Here is a 16,161-nt window from a genome sequence, read left to right as displayed (position 1 = left end):
CATATAAAGAACTCATGCATCTCAACAACAAAAAACTACCAACCCAATTAAAAAATGGGCAAAAGACCTGAACAGACATTTCTCCAAAGAAGATATATAGATGGCCAACAGACACATGAAAAGATGTTCAACATCATTAACTATCAGGGAAATTCAAATCAAAACTACAATGAGATATCATCTCATGCCCCTCAGAATGGCCATCATTAACAAGACAGGAAACACCATGTGTTGGGGAGGATGTGGAGAGAAGGGAACTCCCACGCTGCTGGTGGGAGTGCAAACTGGTGCAGCCACTATGGAAAACAGTATGGAGATTCCTCAAAGAATTAAGGCTAGAACTACCATACAATCCAGCTATTCCACTGCTGACTGTTTATCCAAAGAACATGAAAACACCAATGTGTAAAGATACATGCACCCCTGTGTTCATTGCAGCATTATTCACAATAGCCAAGACTTGGAAGCAACCTAAGTGCCCACCAAGGGACGAATGGATAAAGAAGATATGGTATATATACACAATGGAATACTACTCAGCCACAAGAAACGATGAAATCCAGCCATTTGTGACAACATGGACGGACATTGAGGGTATTATGCAAAGTGAAATAAGTCAGAGGGAGAAGGTCAAATATCATATGATTTCCTTCATTAAGTAGTAGATAATAACAACAATAAACAAACACATAGAGACAGAGATTGGATTGGTGGTTACCAGAGGGGAAGGGGGGAGGGAGGAGGGCAAAAGGGATAATTCAGCACAGGTGTGTGGTGATGGGTTGTAATTAGTATTTGGGTGGTGATCATGATGTAATCTATGCAGAAATAGAAGTATAATGATGTACACCTGAAATTTATACAATGTTATAAACCAATGTTACTGCAACAAACAAAAAATTAAAAAAAAAAAAAGGCTGAGACTGAGCTGTGAGAGGCCTGTGTGAGCTCAGAGCAGGAGACACAGGAGAAACAGGAGCCCAGGATTCAGGCCGGGTGTGGGGAGACGCTTGGTGAAACAGCCCTCTCTAAGCCTGTGGTCCTCTTCTGCTGTGTGCCAGGTAATCGTGGCTCCCCTGTCCCAGGCACTTGGCAGGACTGCACCTCTCTGCCCCCTGTTGTTAGGCAGGCTCATGTGACTCGCTTTGTCCGATGAAATGTGACTGCAAGTGACCTAACCTGGTGTGTCACTCGTGGGCAGAAGCCTTAACAGTCCTTCCTGACAGGTAGGGCCATGATGTCTGGCTGCATCTGCCACGTTCTTGGGTCCCTGAGTGACACAGATGAGCGGCACTTCCTCCAACAACTCGTGGTGGGCGTGGCGCTCAAGCAACATGTCAACTGCCATGAGGTTAGTCACTGTGATTTGAGGGCTGGTTGTCACTGCAGCAAATCCCAAGCCATCCTGACTGACACAGTCTTAAGACGCTCTCTCACTCATCGCCTAATGTTTCTTTTCTAGAGAGACCAGATCAGTGTAGCACATTGGGACTATTGTCTGTTTTCATCTTTTCTGTTTTAAAATTTTTTTTTGTTGAGGAAGATTGGCCCTGAGCTAACATCCATGCCCATCTTCCTCTATTTTGTATGTGGGACACCGCCACAGCATGCCTGGTGAGTGGTGTACGTCCATGCCTGAGATCTGAACCTGCGAACCCGGGCCACCGAAGCAGAGCGTGTGGAACCCTAACCACTTGGCCACAGGGCCAGGCCTCATCTTCTCTCTCTCTCTCTCTTTTTTTTTTTGTGAGGAAGATCAGCCCTGAGCTAACGTCCATGCTAATCCTCCTCTTTTTGCTGAGGAAGACCGGCTCTGAGCTAACATCTATTGCCAATCCTCCTCCTTTTTTTTTTTTCCCCAAAGCCCCAGTACACAGTTGTATGTCATAGCTGCACATCCTTCTAGTTGCTGTACGTGGGACACGGCCTCAGCATGGCCGGAGAAGCGGTGCAGCAGTGCGCGCCTGGGATCCGAACCCGGGCCTCCAGTAGTGGAGCGCACGCACTTAACCACTAAGCCACGGAGCCGGCCCCTCATCTTCTCTTTTACAATGAATTATTTGAATGTGCAAAAATCCACAGCACCCAAAAGTCAAATAACATGAAGCTACACAGCACAAGGTTTTCTTCCCACCTCTATATTCTACCCACTCCATTCCATTAGCTATTCCTATGTCCATCCACTTTTCTTGGTATTCTTCTAGAGTTTCTTGATGTGAATACAAGAAATTACACCTATAGAGTCTTTTCTCCATTTTATACATAACACAGCATATTATGTACACTGTTTTGCATCTCGCTTTTTTTTTTTTTAACTTAAAAATATATCTGGGGGCCGGCCTTGTGGTGTAGCAGTTAAGTTCATGCACTTTGCTTCAGCGGCCCAGTGTTCACAGGTTCAGATCCCAGGGGCAGACCTACACACTGCTCATCAAGTCATGCTGTGGCGGTGTCCCATATACAAAGTAGAGCAAGACTGGCACAGATGTTAGCTCAGGACCAATTTTCCTCACCAAAAAAAAAAAAATCTGAGAGATCTGTTCAGATCAGTTTCTAGAATTGTTCTCATTCTTGTTCAAAGCTGCATAGTATTCCACAGATAGATTCCACAAGTTATGCAATTGTTACCCACTGGTGGAATTTTGGTTGTTTCCAATCTTTTGCTTTCACGAGCCACAATGATTAACCCTGTGCATAAGTCGTTCCATTCCAACTACGTCTGTAGGATAAATTCGCAGCAGTGGGAGAGAGGGTCAAAGGGTGAGTGCTCTGGACTTTTTGATAGATAATGCCAAATTGTACTCCGTTGAGATTGTGCCAGTTTGCCATTTAGTATTCTTACAAGTAGCGCTCTCAGATCACTGTTCTCCTTGCTCAGAAGGCAAAGCACACACATAAGAGAAGGCTGCAGCCTTTCCCGGCAAGGTCCATCTCTGCCCAGAGAGCCAGCTTGCTTACAGGATACCCTAGAGCCTGCCACAAATGAGGTAATGGAGACATGATTGGACACCTCAGCCCGTCATCACTGCCTCAGGGGAGATTATACAAGGTCTTAACACCTCCCTGGTTGAAGCAGTCACTCAGTCTTGCCCACAAACTGTGGCTGTGGCTTGCGGGTACACTCTTCTTGTCTGATTCCCTCCCAAGACCAAGTGAGCCACCTCGACTCAGGGGGTCCCAGGCATTCAGCTTTTCAAAACAATCCCTCCTTCAGGAACCTGCTGGAAGCACAGAGAATAACATCTGATTGTTGCTTAGCCTAGTCTTGGGACGAGAATAAAGAATTCTCCTATAGATTAATAATACAGAACTCTTTCAATATATCTTCTAAGTGAAAAAAGCCAAGTGAAACTTCCATGTAAAGGTAATAGACTGAACACATCCCCCTAATTTCAGTCTTTCCTGAGCCTCAAGTAAGTCTATAGAAAAGGGATTTTTTTTTTTTTTTTTTTTTGTGAGGAATATCAGCCCTGTGGTAACATCTGCCAATCCTCCTCTTTTTTTGGCTGAGGAAGACGGCCCTGTGCTAACATCCATGCCCGTCTTCCTCCACTTTATGGATGCCGCCACATCACGGCTTGCCAAGCGGTGCCTCGGCACGTGCCCGGGGTCCAAACCGGCGAACCCCGGGCCGCCGCAGCGGAGTGCGCGCACTTAATTGCTTGCGCCACCAGGCCGGCCCCAGGATTTTTTGTTTTTAAATACAGAGGCAATAGGAAAGGAAAAACCAGGGCCCACGATTCCCAAGCCAACAATTGGGAAATGCTGAGGACAACAGCAGAGTCCTTAAAATGAACCGGCAGCACTGGGCAGTGTGGGGAGGTTAAAACAAAGATAGCTGAGGGCTGTTTAAGAAGCAGTTAGGTATCTCAAGCTCATGTTTCCTGTCACCCCCAGGGGGCTGGGGGTTTATTCTGTGAAGAGGGTCAAACAGAAAGGTTTGCTGGCCCTGGGTACACTGGGCCCATGTGATGGGGGAAAGGGGGTCCAGTGCATCTTGCTGACCAAATTCCAGCTCCCCAGCCCTCCCCTGCATCGTGGCTCCCAGAACCTGGCAGCCTAGCCTTTACCCACCAGCCAGCCAGGAGGCTGGAGTTTTCTCAGGGGGATTTGGCCAGTCCCAGCAGAAGAACAAAAGATGCTCACACCTGGCACGCCCCAATATAGAAAGCAAGATGCAAAAAAGTGTGTAGAATAGGCTACCTTGCTGGGGGAGGGGGCAAGGGGAAATAAGGTTAAAAATAAAGACACGCTAGTTTATCTGTGTACGTATAGAGCTGTGCTGTTCAATACAGAAGCCACGTGGGGCTGTTTAAATTTCAGTTAATTAAAATGAACTAAAAATTCAGTTCCTCAGTCATAGCAGCCGCATTTCAAGCGCTTGATAGCCACATGAGCCCAGGGGCTACCATACTGGACAGCGCAGACATAGATCATTTTTATCCCTGCAGGAAGTTCCACTGGGCAGTAATGGGCTGTAAGCAGAAAGATACTTAAGTTGGATGGGTACCTGATACTCTGGCGGCCTGAGGAGGGGACCTGAGGGACAGGAGGTGACAAGGGGACTTTTTACTACACACTCTTTTGCATCTTTTGAATTTAGAACCATGTGAATGTGTTACATATTCAAATGGTCAATATCTAAATTTTTTTTTAAAAGGAGTAACCCTCTCACTGGTCTGTCTCTTGGTTTTCAAGAACTTCTTCCTCGTTTCTTTTAAAAGTGTTAAGGTGGCCAAGGGCCAGCCAGTGGCACAGTGGTTAAGCTCTCGTGCTCCGCTTCGGCGGCCTGGGTTCGTGGGTTCGGATCCCGGGCGCAGACCTACACACCACTCGTCAACCATGCTGTGGTGGCGACCCACAAAATAGAGGAAGATTGGCACAGACGTTAGCTTAGGGCGAACCTTCCTAAGCAAAAAAAAAAAAAAGTATTACGGTGGCCAAAACACAGACCCGGGGGCCAGCCTTGGTTTAAGTTAGATTCCACGACAGCCTCCAAACCAGAGTTACAAGGACGCTCCCTTGACATCAAAGGTTTCCCTTTATGACAAACTGCTTCTCACAGAGGTGACCCTACATGGGGTGCTTCCACAAGGAGTAGCTCAGCGAAGATCAGTGGGGTGGGGAGCGCATACGCGTGTACCCCCACTTTACAGAGTGGCACGCTGACTTGGGTGGGGCTCTCAACCCCCCAGAGCCTAGAACTGACGGGGAGGGGCCCGAGCCTCATTTTCAAACTGGGGAAGAGCAGAGCAGTGAAGATCGGGGTCCCGGATCCGGACTGTGTGAGTCTGGAGTTCAGCTCTGTCATTAAGCAGCTATGTGCCCTCAGGCCAGTTACTTCACCTTTCTGTGCTTCAGTTTCCTCCTTTGTAAAATGGAGATGAGAACGGGGGACGCCGTCCTCATCGTGCTCTGGTGAGATTTAAACGAATCACAAGATCTAAAACACTTAGGGTAGCGCCTGGCCCAGAGTGAGGGCTCGATAAACGTTAGCTAGAATTATTATCAATGTTATGCGCGGACAGAGGCCTGGGTTTGGGTTGGTGGCTTGAAAGAAGGCTGGTTACTGGGCATGAGATGGGGATGGGGAGAGAGCTCTGGGCCTGATTCTGGAAAGTGGGTTCACTCCTCATCTGCACCCTGAGTTGGCACCTTTTCCATGCATGAAAAAAAAGCACAGAAACCAGTTTCTTTCCTCCCTCCCTCCCTCCCTTCTCCACCTGGGCCCTGAAGTTGGACCAGAGCAGCAGAAAGATTCCCTACAGAGGCAGCATTCTCACTGCTCCTCCAAACCACAGAGCTTGCTGCAGCCTCTGAGCCTTTGCATTGGCTGTTCCCTCTGCCTGATGGATCTCGCTTCCCTCTGAAGACAGAATGGGGGTCCCCTCCCTCCTTTCTGTCCCCTCTGGTTCACCATCATTTCCTCAGAGAGGCCTTCCCTGGCCACTCAAATTAAAACAGCACCCTTACCCCTGTCTCTCCCCCCGCCCCTCACCTATCCTCACCAGGCTGCTCTCTCCATCACATTACAGAGCACCCTCCCTTCTCATTCTTGATCTGGGGGATGGGTCCCGGCGTGTTTTCACTTTGTGAACACTCATCGAACGCTACACTTATCATTTGTGCATTTTCTACATGTGTAGCTGTTTTTAAAAATGTTTTTTTTTTTTTTAAATAGCATCTCCACCACCTTGAATCCCCTCCTTCCCAGCCACAACCCTACTGAGTTTATGTCCTATTTGGATGTGTCTATCTACCGTGGGCTTCTCCCACCACAACTGCAAGGCGGCAGCAGCCCATAGCCACAAACGGCTATTTAAATTTCAATTCGTTAAAATGAAATAAAATTTAAAAATCCAGTTGCTCGGTCCTACTGGCCACATTTCGAGCGCTCAGTAGCCACGTGTGGCTGGGGGCTACCATGGGGGCAGCGCAGAATCACAGAGCATTTCCTCCAGGACAGAAAGTTCTGGTGGTCAGGGCTGCACTAGAGGGCGAGGTCTCTGAGCGCAGGGATGTGCGTCTGGTTGGCTGCTCCCTCCCCAGGGCTCAGTAAGGACTTATGAATGGATGCACGGAGAATGAACCAAGGGGCGAACGGATGAGTGGGTGGGCGCATGAATGAATGAATGAATGACCCACAAGCAGTCTTGGGCCTGGCTCTCCCCCGCCCCCCGCTGCCCCTCCCGAGACCCGCCCCCACCTTGGCCTCGGGGTCGGTGCGGAAGAGCCCCTCCAGCACGTGCAGGGCGTCCAGCACGCCGTGGTCGCGGCCCTTGCAGTAGGAGAGCAGGCGGCGCACGTCGGCGGGGGCCACGAACTGCTTGGAGATCTTGTTGGTGGTGCGCACGGGCAGGCAGGCGTTGGCCAGCAGGTGCCCCGGCCGGAAGTAGTAGGCGAACTCCAGCGGGCAGGCCGGGTGCGAGTGGGTCAGCTGGCACTCGGTCACCACCAGGCGGTCCCGCAGCGGGCTCAGCTTGACGATGATGAAGGCCGGGCAGCCGGGCTGGGGGGGCCTGCGGGAGGAACGACCACGGCCGCCGTCACGACCCCCTGCCGCCCTCTTCCCCCTCCTCTCTCCTTTTCACTATTATTTTTTAAAATTAAGATTATTTGCAGCATAGAGAAGAGGAGAGGGCCTAAAGCATATGCCAGCTGTGTGACCTGGGGCAAGTCACTTACAGTCTCTGTGCCTCAGTTTCCTCCTATGTTAAAAGGGAGGTCATAATCATAATACGCTTCTCATAGGGTTGTTGTGAGGATTAAGAGAGTTGATATGTGGAAAGCACTTAAAAACAGCGTCCGGAATGTGGTGAGCGCTGTTTGCTGGAATTCTGTACACACCACCCCCAGCTCTATCAGTGAATGAATGTTTTATTATATTTACCCAAATTTAAGAAAATAAAACATTTCAGATACTCCTGTATCCACTTCTGATGGTGCAAGTTGAGGCCCTTTGGGAGCCCTGCCCCAACAAATTCCCCTCCTTCCCTCTGTCCCCAAAGGTAGCCACGACCCAAATTAGGTATTTAGCATTCGTGCATGTTTTTATGCACCCATAAACAATGGAAGGCAGGTTCCTATGTTTTTTTTGTGTGTGTGAGGAAGATTAGCCCTGAGCTAACATCTGTTGCCAATTCTCCTCTTTTTGCTGAGAAAGATGGGCCCTGGGCTAACATCCGTGCCCATCTTCCTCTACTTTATATGGGACGCCACCACAGCACGGCTTGACGAGCAGTGAGTAGGTCCGTGCCCCGGATCCGAACCTGTGAACCCTCGGGCCGCCGAAGCGGAGTGCGTGAACTTAACCACTACGCAACCGGGCCAGCCCCTAGGTTCCTACGTTTTAAAACTTTGCATACAAGAAAAGGTGCCCAAACTCATTAGTCATCAAGGGAATACAAATGAAAACCCCAAGGAAATGCCACTGCACCATGAGGATGACCAAAAAAAAGAGACTGATAACATCAAGTGTTGATGACGACGTGGAGCAACCAGAACTCTCGTTCATCAGTGATGGGAGTGTGGCATGGTACGATCACTTTTGGAAACTGCATGGCCATACCTAGTAGAGCTCATCATGTGCCTCCCCTGAGAACGGCGATTCCACTCAAGATAAACCTGCCTATGGGCACCAGAAGACGTGTACTAGAATGTTCCTAGCGGCACCATTCACATTAGCCAAACACTTGAAACAACCCACATATCCTGCGATAGAGTAGAATAAGTTGTGATATGTTCCTAAAATAAAATACTAATCAACAATAAGAATGAACCATTACTATCCCCAGCAACATGGATCTTACAAACCTGCTGTATGAAGGAAGCCAAACAAAAGAGGCCACACCACATGATTCCCGTTTGTAGAAAGTTCAACAGCAGGAAAAGCTAACATCTGCTGTCAAGAGACTGGATAGTGGTTAGCCTTGAGTGGTTAATTCTACGGTGGGGGGCACGTGGGGACTTCTTGGCACTGTACACGTTCTGTCTCTTGTTCTGGGTGCTGGTTACACGTGCGTTTTATTTTGGGAAAATTCACCAAGTTGCACACATATGATGTGCGCACTTTTCGGAACGTGGTTACATTTTTTAAAAGTTTACTTAGGAAACCTTTGCTTTCTAGCATGTGGTAGGCAAACCAACACCCCCGCCTTCCCAAAGATGTTCACATCCTAGTTGCTAGAGGTGTGCACATGTTACCATCCATGGCAAAAGGGACTTGGCAGATGTGATTAAATTAAGGATCTTGAGATGAGGAGATGATGCTTGATCATCTAGGTGGGCCCAATGCAATCTCAAGGGTCCTTACAAGGGGAAGAGGGGAATCAGAGAGAGAAACTGAAAGATGCTAGGCTGCTTGCTTTGAAGATGGAGGAAGAGGCTGCAAGCTAAGGAACGTGGGTGGCTTCTAGAAGCTGGAAAGGGCAAGGAGACAGTTTCTCCTCTAGAGCCTCCAGAAGGAACACAGCCCTGCAGACACCTTGATTTTAGCCCAGTGAGACCCGTGTTGGACTTCTGACCTCAGAGCTGTAAGGTAACACACTTGTGTTGTTTTCAGCCACTATGTTAGCAGTAATTTGTTACAGCAGCAACAGGAAACTAATACAGTACAAGCATCACATTCTATATATGCTTTTGCCACGTGCTTTTTCACTCATCAGCTTTTCAAGAGTTTTGTTTCCTTCCTTTTATCTGCTGCCTAATATTCCACGCCATGACTCTGCCAACTGCTATGTCGTCTCCAGTTCTCCCTTGCTACAAACAGCGCTTCAATGAACATTCTTATATCTCTCTCTGTGAGTAAGAGAGTGTCTACATCAGTGGTTCTCAAACTGTGGGGCATAGCCCATTACCTGAAATCAATTAAGCAAGTTACATCCAGCACTGTAAAAAATGAAAGAGAATACAGGGGGAAGAAATCAAAGTGTATTTCCGTGATAATAATATTTAAATTGACATCTGCTTTCTGAAAGGGAAAGGGGTGATATCAGCATTTTTCGTAGGAGGTTTTATGCTTATAGAGCGGGGATCAGCAAACATTTTCTGCACAGGGCCAGACAGTAGATATATTCTGTTGCTGTACTGTGAACACAGCCATAGACGATATGAAAACGAATGGACGTGGCTGTGTTCCAATAAAACTTTATTTACAAAAATGGGCTGCTGGTTCGATTTGGCCCAAGGGCCTCCCAGTTTGCTGACCCTTTTCTAAGAGACTGTCCAGGGCCTGGCACGTAGTTAAGAAGCCCTGGATCCCAGGTACTAAATGCCAATAGCACCTCCCAAAAAACGCTCCCACATCGTTTCCAAATGGCCCCTGAGAAGGGTGATCCTCCTCGGAATCCAGCCCAAGAACCTCCGACATAAATACTTAAGAATTGTCTTTGTGAGGCCGGCCTGGTGACATGGTGGTTAAGTGCACGCGCTCCGCTTTGGCGGCTCGGGGTTCACAGGTTCGGATCCTAGGCACGGACCTCTGCACCGCTCATCAGGCCATGCTGTGGTGGCATCCCACATACAAAATAGAGGAAGATGGGCACAGATGTTAGCTCGTGGCCAATCTCCCTTGGCAAAAAAAAAAAAAAAAAAAAAAAGGAATAGTCTTTGGTAAACCAGAGGAGATCCTTGACACACCCTTTTCTCTGCCATGCAGGAGGTAAAGTAAAACCCAGGAGGCTGCTAGATTTTAAAAATCTATATAAAGAGTTTGAGACTTTTTGCCTTATTTAAAGTAACAAAAATAATGCAAATTTAGAAAAATTGTAAGTGTACAAATCATTATAAATAAAATACAACCATATAGCCACCATGGTGGTATCAGGTGGAACTAAAAGAAATTTCCAACATTCAGCGATTTTTTTTTTTTTTTTTGGTGAGGAAGATTGGCCCTGGGCTAACATCTGTGCCCATCTTCCTCTACTTTATATGGGATGCTGCCACAGCATGGCCTGATAAGTGGCACGCAGGTCTGTGCCTGGGATCCGAACCTGCGAACCCCGGCCTTCCAAAGCAGAGTGTGCCAACTTAACTACGCCACCAGGCCAGCCCCTATGCAGCCATTTTTGATCTACCAACATGGCAAGTTCGCCAGGTTCTACCCGACACATTTCCCTAGAATAACTCACAGGCTTTTGTGAAACTCTCTGGTCTGGCTTCTTTTAACTTGAGTGTTTCAGCCCCTAGAACAAGCCTCCACTCGGGGGACGTCACCTCTTCCGTGAAGCCCTCCATCTTGCCAGAGAACAGCACGTCCCCACCGTGGGATCCTAGTGTCTCACATAACTGTCTATTGCCGCCTCAACACCCCATTTTTGCAACCTCTCTCCACCTAGCTGGGGGAAAATGCCACCCATCTGTAAGTGTCAACTCCAAGTGGCCAGGAATTTTTGCTGTTTTGCCTACTGGTGTATCCCCAGCACTTAGAACAGCCCCTGGCCCCTGGGAGGTGCTGGGTAAATATATGGCGAGTGAATGGCTGAATCCCGCTTGTACGTACCCCAGGAACTCCGCTCACCCCATCAAAACCACCCATCACCAAGTCCTGCCCACCATGCCTTCTAAACTCTCCAAAGCATCCACTCTTTTCCATTCCTACTGCCGCCATCCTACTATAAGTTCTTTCCTTCTTCATGAAACATCCTTCTCCCTTCTTTTCACCTAATTCACTCCTACTCATCCTTCACAACTCAGAGCCAGTGCCACTTCCTCCAGGAAGCCTTCCCTGATCATCTCCAGGCTAGAGCAGATCTCCTCACACATTGGGGTAGTAATTTGATTGATGCCCATCTGTAACATATGCTCCTCACCGAATGGGGCACTCCCCCATTGAAACCTCAGCATCTAAAACACATTCGCCCTGCACACAGAAGGTGCTCGCAACAAACCTCTTGGATGAAGGGACAAACAGCATGGCACCTAGAACCAAAAAAATCTTTAGGGTGCTGGCACATTCGACTCTCATATTAATAATCCACGATTGAAATAAAGATGAGAGGAAGGAGAGGAGAGAGAGAGGAGGAGGAGACAGGGTGGTAATTAAAAGGGGCTTTGTGATCAGGGCTTTGTGATCAACCTGTGTGGATCCAAATCCTGGTTCTCCCTCTTGGTAGCTCTGTTATCTCGGGAAAGTCCCTTAACCTCTCTGTGTCTCAGTTTTCTCATCTGGAAATTGGAGCTGATAATACTGACCTCACAGATTTGTTGAGAGGACGCAACAAGAGGATTAAATGATGTAAAGTGGTCAGAAAAGGGAGTAAACAGTTAATAAAAAGTAGCTGCGATTTCCAAAACATCTTTTTTCTTCCAAAAGTGCCATTGCTTTGATTTGTGTTGCATTCTACTCGCCCATTTCTTCTTGATCTTTTATATTCTCAAGATCTTTGTGTTTTCAAAGGCTGGTGGGTATTGGGAAAGGCTGAGCAATCCTGTTCTAGAGAGGGACATGCTGAGAGAGAGGCTCAGGGGATGGAGTGGGAGAGAAAGCGGAGCTGGAGAGGCAAAGGTGCACGATGGTGACTAGGAGGAGGTCACTGTGCAACCTCAGGAAAGGGGGAAGGCGTGGGCAGGAAGAAAGCCCGTATGTGTGTTCTCTGGACCCTCAGCTGCAGCCTCCTCCCTGGCCTCTTGTCTCTCTCCTCCAGTTCATCCCCCACGCAGCCCCAGAGGGATCTTCCTACACCAAGCTGACCCTGCTCACAGCCCTCCCAGGGCTCCCCAGTGCCCCCAGGATAAAGTCCCAGCCCCTGGACCAGACCTCGACGCCACGGCAGCCACATCTCCCACCTTTTCTCACACACTACACTCCAGCCTAGGACCTTGGCCATGGGCCGTGCCTGGGCTGTGACACTGGAGAGGCCCTGCCTGAGCAGCTGGGGGGACTGAGGGCTCAGAATGATGGGCCCCAAGTCATCATCCCTGAACCAGCTCATCAGCCACCCCTCACTCCTGGGCTCCCCATCGAGCCACCATTCCACTGTTTCCCCAGTCACCAGGCCGGAGCCCAAGGGCATCATGCTCGTCCCCTCCACAGCCTGTCAATCCCTAGCCCCATCCCTCCTGCCCCCTGGCTCTCTGATATTTGTAGAGCACTTAGGACAGTGCCTGCACAAAGCTAGTGCCACGTGTTTAAGTCCAATACTGTACATACAAAAATATACAGACAAAATCCTTCAAGATTCTGCTCACTGGTCGCCTAGTCCAGGAAGCCTTCCAGAACCACCCGGTAAGCTCTCAGGTGGAGCTGACCACTTTCTTCTCCTCCTCCATCTTCTTTCTTAACCTCTCTCTCACTACTGTGGGCCACTATTTCCATTTTTCTTTTTTTGTCTTTGTCTCCTCTGTCAGGTTCTGAGCAGCTCAATGGCAGAGAGGAGCTCTGGGTTTCAAACACCCAGTGAAGCGCATGCACACAGCAGGTGCTCAATAAGTGTTACCTTGACTTGGCTTCTGTTAACAAAGAGTGATTCCAGATTGGGCCTAAGCTTCTTGCAAGCTCTACTGTTCTAGACTTCTCTGTGGTGATGTATGTTTGACACTGTTCTGCTTCCAGATCTCCAAGTCTCTGTTTCTAGAACAAGCAGTGAGTAAATTACCAAGAATAGTAATCTCACCACAAATGTTTAAATAACTACAGGTGAGAGTTGCTGTAGCGAGCGCTCGCTCTGTGCTGGATGCTCTTCCGAACGATTTGCATGGATTAGTTCATTTAATCCTCACAAAACCTATGAGATAGATACTACGACTTCTCCCATTTTCCAAGTGAGGACACTGAGGCCCAGAAAGGTGAAGCCACTTGCTCAACGTCACCGGATCATCGGCAGCAGAGCCGTGGTTTGCACCCAGGCTGCTGGCTCCCGAGTCTGTGCTCTTCACTCCCGTACAGCTGTCATTTACCCAGCCACCCCGGGTTCCAGGCATCAGGTAAGCGCCTTCCTGTGCATGGTCTCACCGTAACCTCACCACAGCCCCACGAGGCAGGTACTGCGATAACCCCATTTCAGAGAAGAGAAAACCAAGGCTTGGAGCTGTGAAGTCCGCTGCCCAAAGACACCCACCCAGGAAGCGGCAGAGCCTATCTCAAGGAGCCAGAGGGCAGAGCCTGTGTTCTTAAGTACTTCACTCTCCCCTTTGTCTCAAACTTATGCACCTCAGGGGGCCAGGCAGGCAAAAACGAGGAAGCAGCAGTACTAAGTATGAGGTGGCAGAGAGTGTTGGGGTCTGGGGCACACCTGAGTGCCAAGGCCTGGTCTCAATGGGGTGGCTGTCTGCCACACGGGGAACGTGGCCTCAGCCTTGTTTATGTTCCCAGTTTAAAATTGGGGTCAGTTAACACACCTCTGGTCGCCTGGGTGTGTTTCTTAGCTCTCTTCCGGATGTCTCACTTGCCCCTCATTTTATCATTAGAGTTGGAGGGAACTACTTGTGAGCTTGTTCCTATAACCTCAGTCTTCTGTCCAGTCTGAAAGTTCCAGAAAGGCAGGGGATTTGTCTGTCTTTCTCAAAGACACCCTCACACCCAGCCCCCAGTGAAATATCCCTAGCCCCCAGCATGGGACTTGGCCCTGCATGTACTGAATGGATCTTTTCCTCTTTGTTCTGTGGCCTTCTCGGCAGCTCAGTCTCTATCTCTGATCTCAGCTGGTTTTCTGGCTCAGTCTGGTGTCTCTGGCTCCATGTCTCCACGTTTCTGGAATTTTCTTTTTTGGTCTCTCGGGGATGTGTGTCTCTCATCTCACTCTTTGCCTCTCTCTGAGTCTCTATTAAGTCTGTAAGGGGATCCCCTCCTGTCACTCACTGTGTATGTGCCTCTGTCCCTCCAGCTCCCTGGCTCTGTCTCCCTCTCTCAGTAAGCTTCTCTCCTTGACTCTCACGGCCTCTCTGCAAGGTGTATTTAGCTGCTCAGTCTGCATCTCGCCCTCCCAGTCTCTGGGGCTCTCTGCCGCCCCCTCCCCCGTGCTGTGCCCCCCAACCCCAGCACCCAGCAGGGCAGCGGCTCAGCTCACGCACCCCACGGCGGGCCGGCTGGGCGCGCGCACGTCCTTGCACACCAGCCGCACGTAGCTGTACTTGAGCACGTCGATGAGCGTGTAGAGCGGGGGCGCGCTGGCCCAGCGGCAACGCGCCAGGTGCATGGAGCTCTTGACGAAGAAGAGCGCCAGCCGTTGCTGGCACCACGCATCGAAGAAGCGACTGAACTCGGCCCACGAGAAGAAGGCCCGCTCCCGCAGCTCCTGCTCCTCCTGCCCCGCCGCCGTGCCGGGTGGGGGCTCCATCCTGGGGCGCCTGAGTGGAAGCAGTGGGGGACACGTGGATATCAGACCCAACCCCACCAGAGGGATCCCACTTCCTCCATTCTTGGCCTGCCTCTTTGGTGCTGGTGCCTTTATCCAAGTGGGGCCCGGGGTGGGATGCACCCGTTCATCTCTAGATAGGTGCTTCAACCCCATCTTTGGCCTCCTTCCACGCCCTGCATTATTCCTGGGACAGTTGGAGCCTGATATCCTGATCCCTAATTCCAACTCTGGTCTCCTCCTCCATAGATGTGACCCTTAGGTACAGTTGGAGTCCCTCTCTCAAAATACGACCCTTAAGCTCAGTTGTGGACACTTCCTCAAGTGTGTTCCCAACTTCCAGCTAAGGCTTCCTCCCCCCTAGATGTGTCTCCTACAGTTGGCAGTAACCTCTAGTGCCTCCATTCATCTGGAACTCCTCCTTCCACGTGCCTACACTTGGCTGTAACCCACATCCAGCTGCGCCCCCCTCTAAAGATGTTCTATATCCAGGTGTGCTCCCCACATCCAGTCATGGACACCTCATCCCCAGTTATATTCTTCATGCACCTGTGGCTCCCTCCTACCCAGATGTGTCTCCGATATGCAGCTGTTACCCCTCCCCCAGATGTGACCCCTATGGGTCGCCACATCCAGCTGTGGCCCCTTTTTCCCAGAGATGCTCCCCTACCCAGACGTCCTCCCCAAATCCAGTAGGGCCCCTTCACCTATAGGTGTGTGCCCCCTTCACTTGTGCCCAATTCTCAGAAGTGTCCCCAATGTTCATCTGTGGTCCCCTCCTGCCCAGACGCGCCCCCCAGTCCAGCTGTGGCCCCCTCCTCCCGTCTACAGCGATCATCCTTCCCAGATGTACGTTCTCGTCCTAGACATGGCCCCTCGTCCTCAGATAGGCTTCCTCACCCCAGATGCTCCCCCACGTCCAGCTGCGCCTCCCCCCTCCTCCAGCCCCTCTCAGCCGGCTCCCGCCTCCCCAACCCCTCCCAACCCTGACCGCCGCGGCCCCTCCCATCCCCGCTGTCCCACCCAGCTGTGCCTCTCCCCTCCCCCAGATGTGCACCCTTCCCGCCCCTCCCCACTCACCTACCCGCCCCGGAGCGGCGTCCACCTCCCACAATGCCCCGCGCCGAGGCCCAGCCCGGCCCTTGCTCCCGGGATGCCCCGCGCGGTCTCCCGCCTCTCTTCCCGCCGTGCCTCGCGCAGCGGCTTCCACCGAATCTCCCTTTTTCCCTGCCAGCCGCTCTTCAGACCCGCAGCCACACCCGCTCAACCAGAGCGAAGGAAGGCTCGGGACCGTTTCCCAGCGTGCTCTGCGGGAGGGCTCGCCCCACTTCACCCTCTTTCCAGGCAGCCTCCCGAGGGGGAGACTACA

The 16,161-nt window shown here is 50.4% G+C and overlaps 1 protein-coding gene across 1 annotated transcript in view; it reads right to left on the bottom strand.

The window, feature by feature from the left end:
• Window positions 1-15,464, bottom strand: part of ZSWIM9 (zinc finger SWIM-type containing 9) — a 31,601-nt gene extending 16,137 nt beyond the window's left edge. Inside the window, exons 1-2 of the mRNA XM_058529722.1 lie at window positions 14,509-15,464; window positions 6,707-7,019 (exon numbers count right to left, since the gene is read on the bottom strand). Coding sequence (XP_058385705.1) covers window positions 6,707-7,019; window positions 14,509-14,948 — 753 coding nt within the window. The 5' untranslated portion in view covers window positions 14,949-15,464. The remainder of the gene's footprint in view (window positions 1-6,706; window positions 7,020-14,508) is intronic.
• Between the last annotated feature and the right edge of the window lie 697 nt (window positions 15,465-16,161).

The sequence above is a fragment of the Diceros bicornis genome, chromosome 34 (assembly GCF_020826845.1).
Source record: "Diceros bicornis minor isolate mBicDic1 chromosome 34, mDicBic1.mat.cur, whole genome shotgun sequence".
In the NCBI taxonomy this organism is placed as follows: Eukaryota; Metazoa; Chordata; class Mammalia; order Perissodactyla; family Rhinocerotidae; genus Diceros; species Diceros bicornis.
Note: the sequence above shows the minus strand (reverse complement) of the source record. Positions and strands in the feature narration are given on the sequence as shown.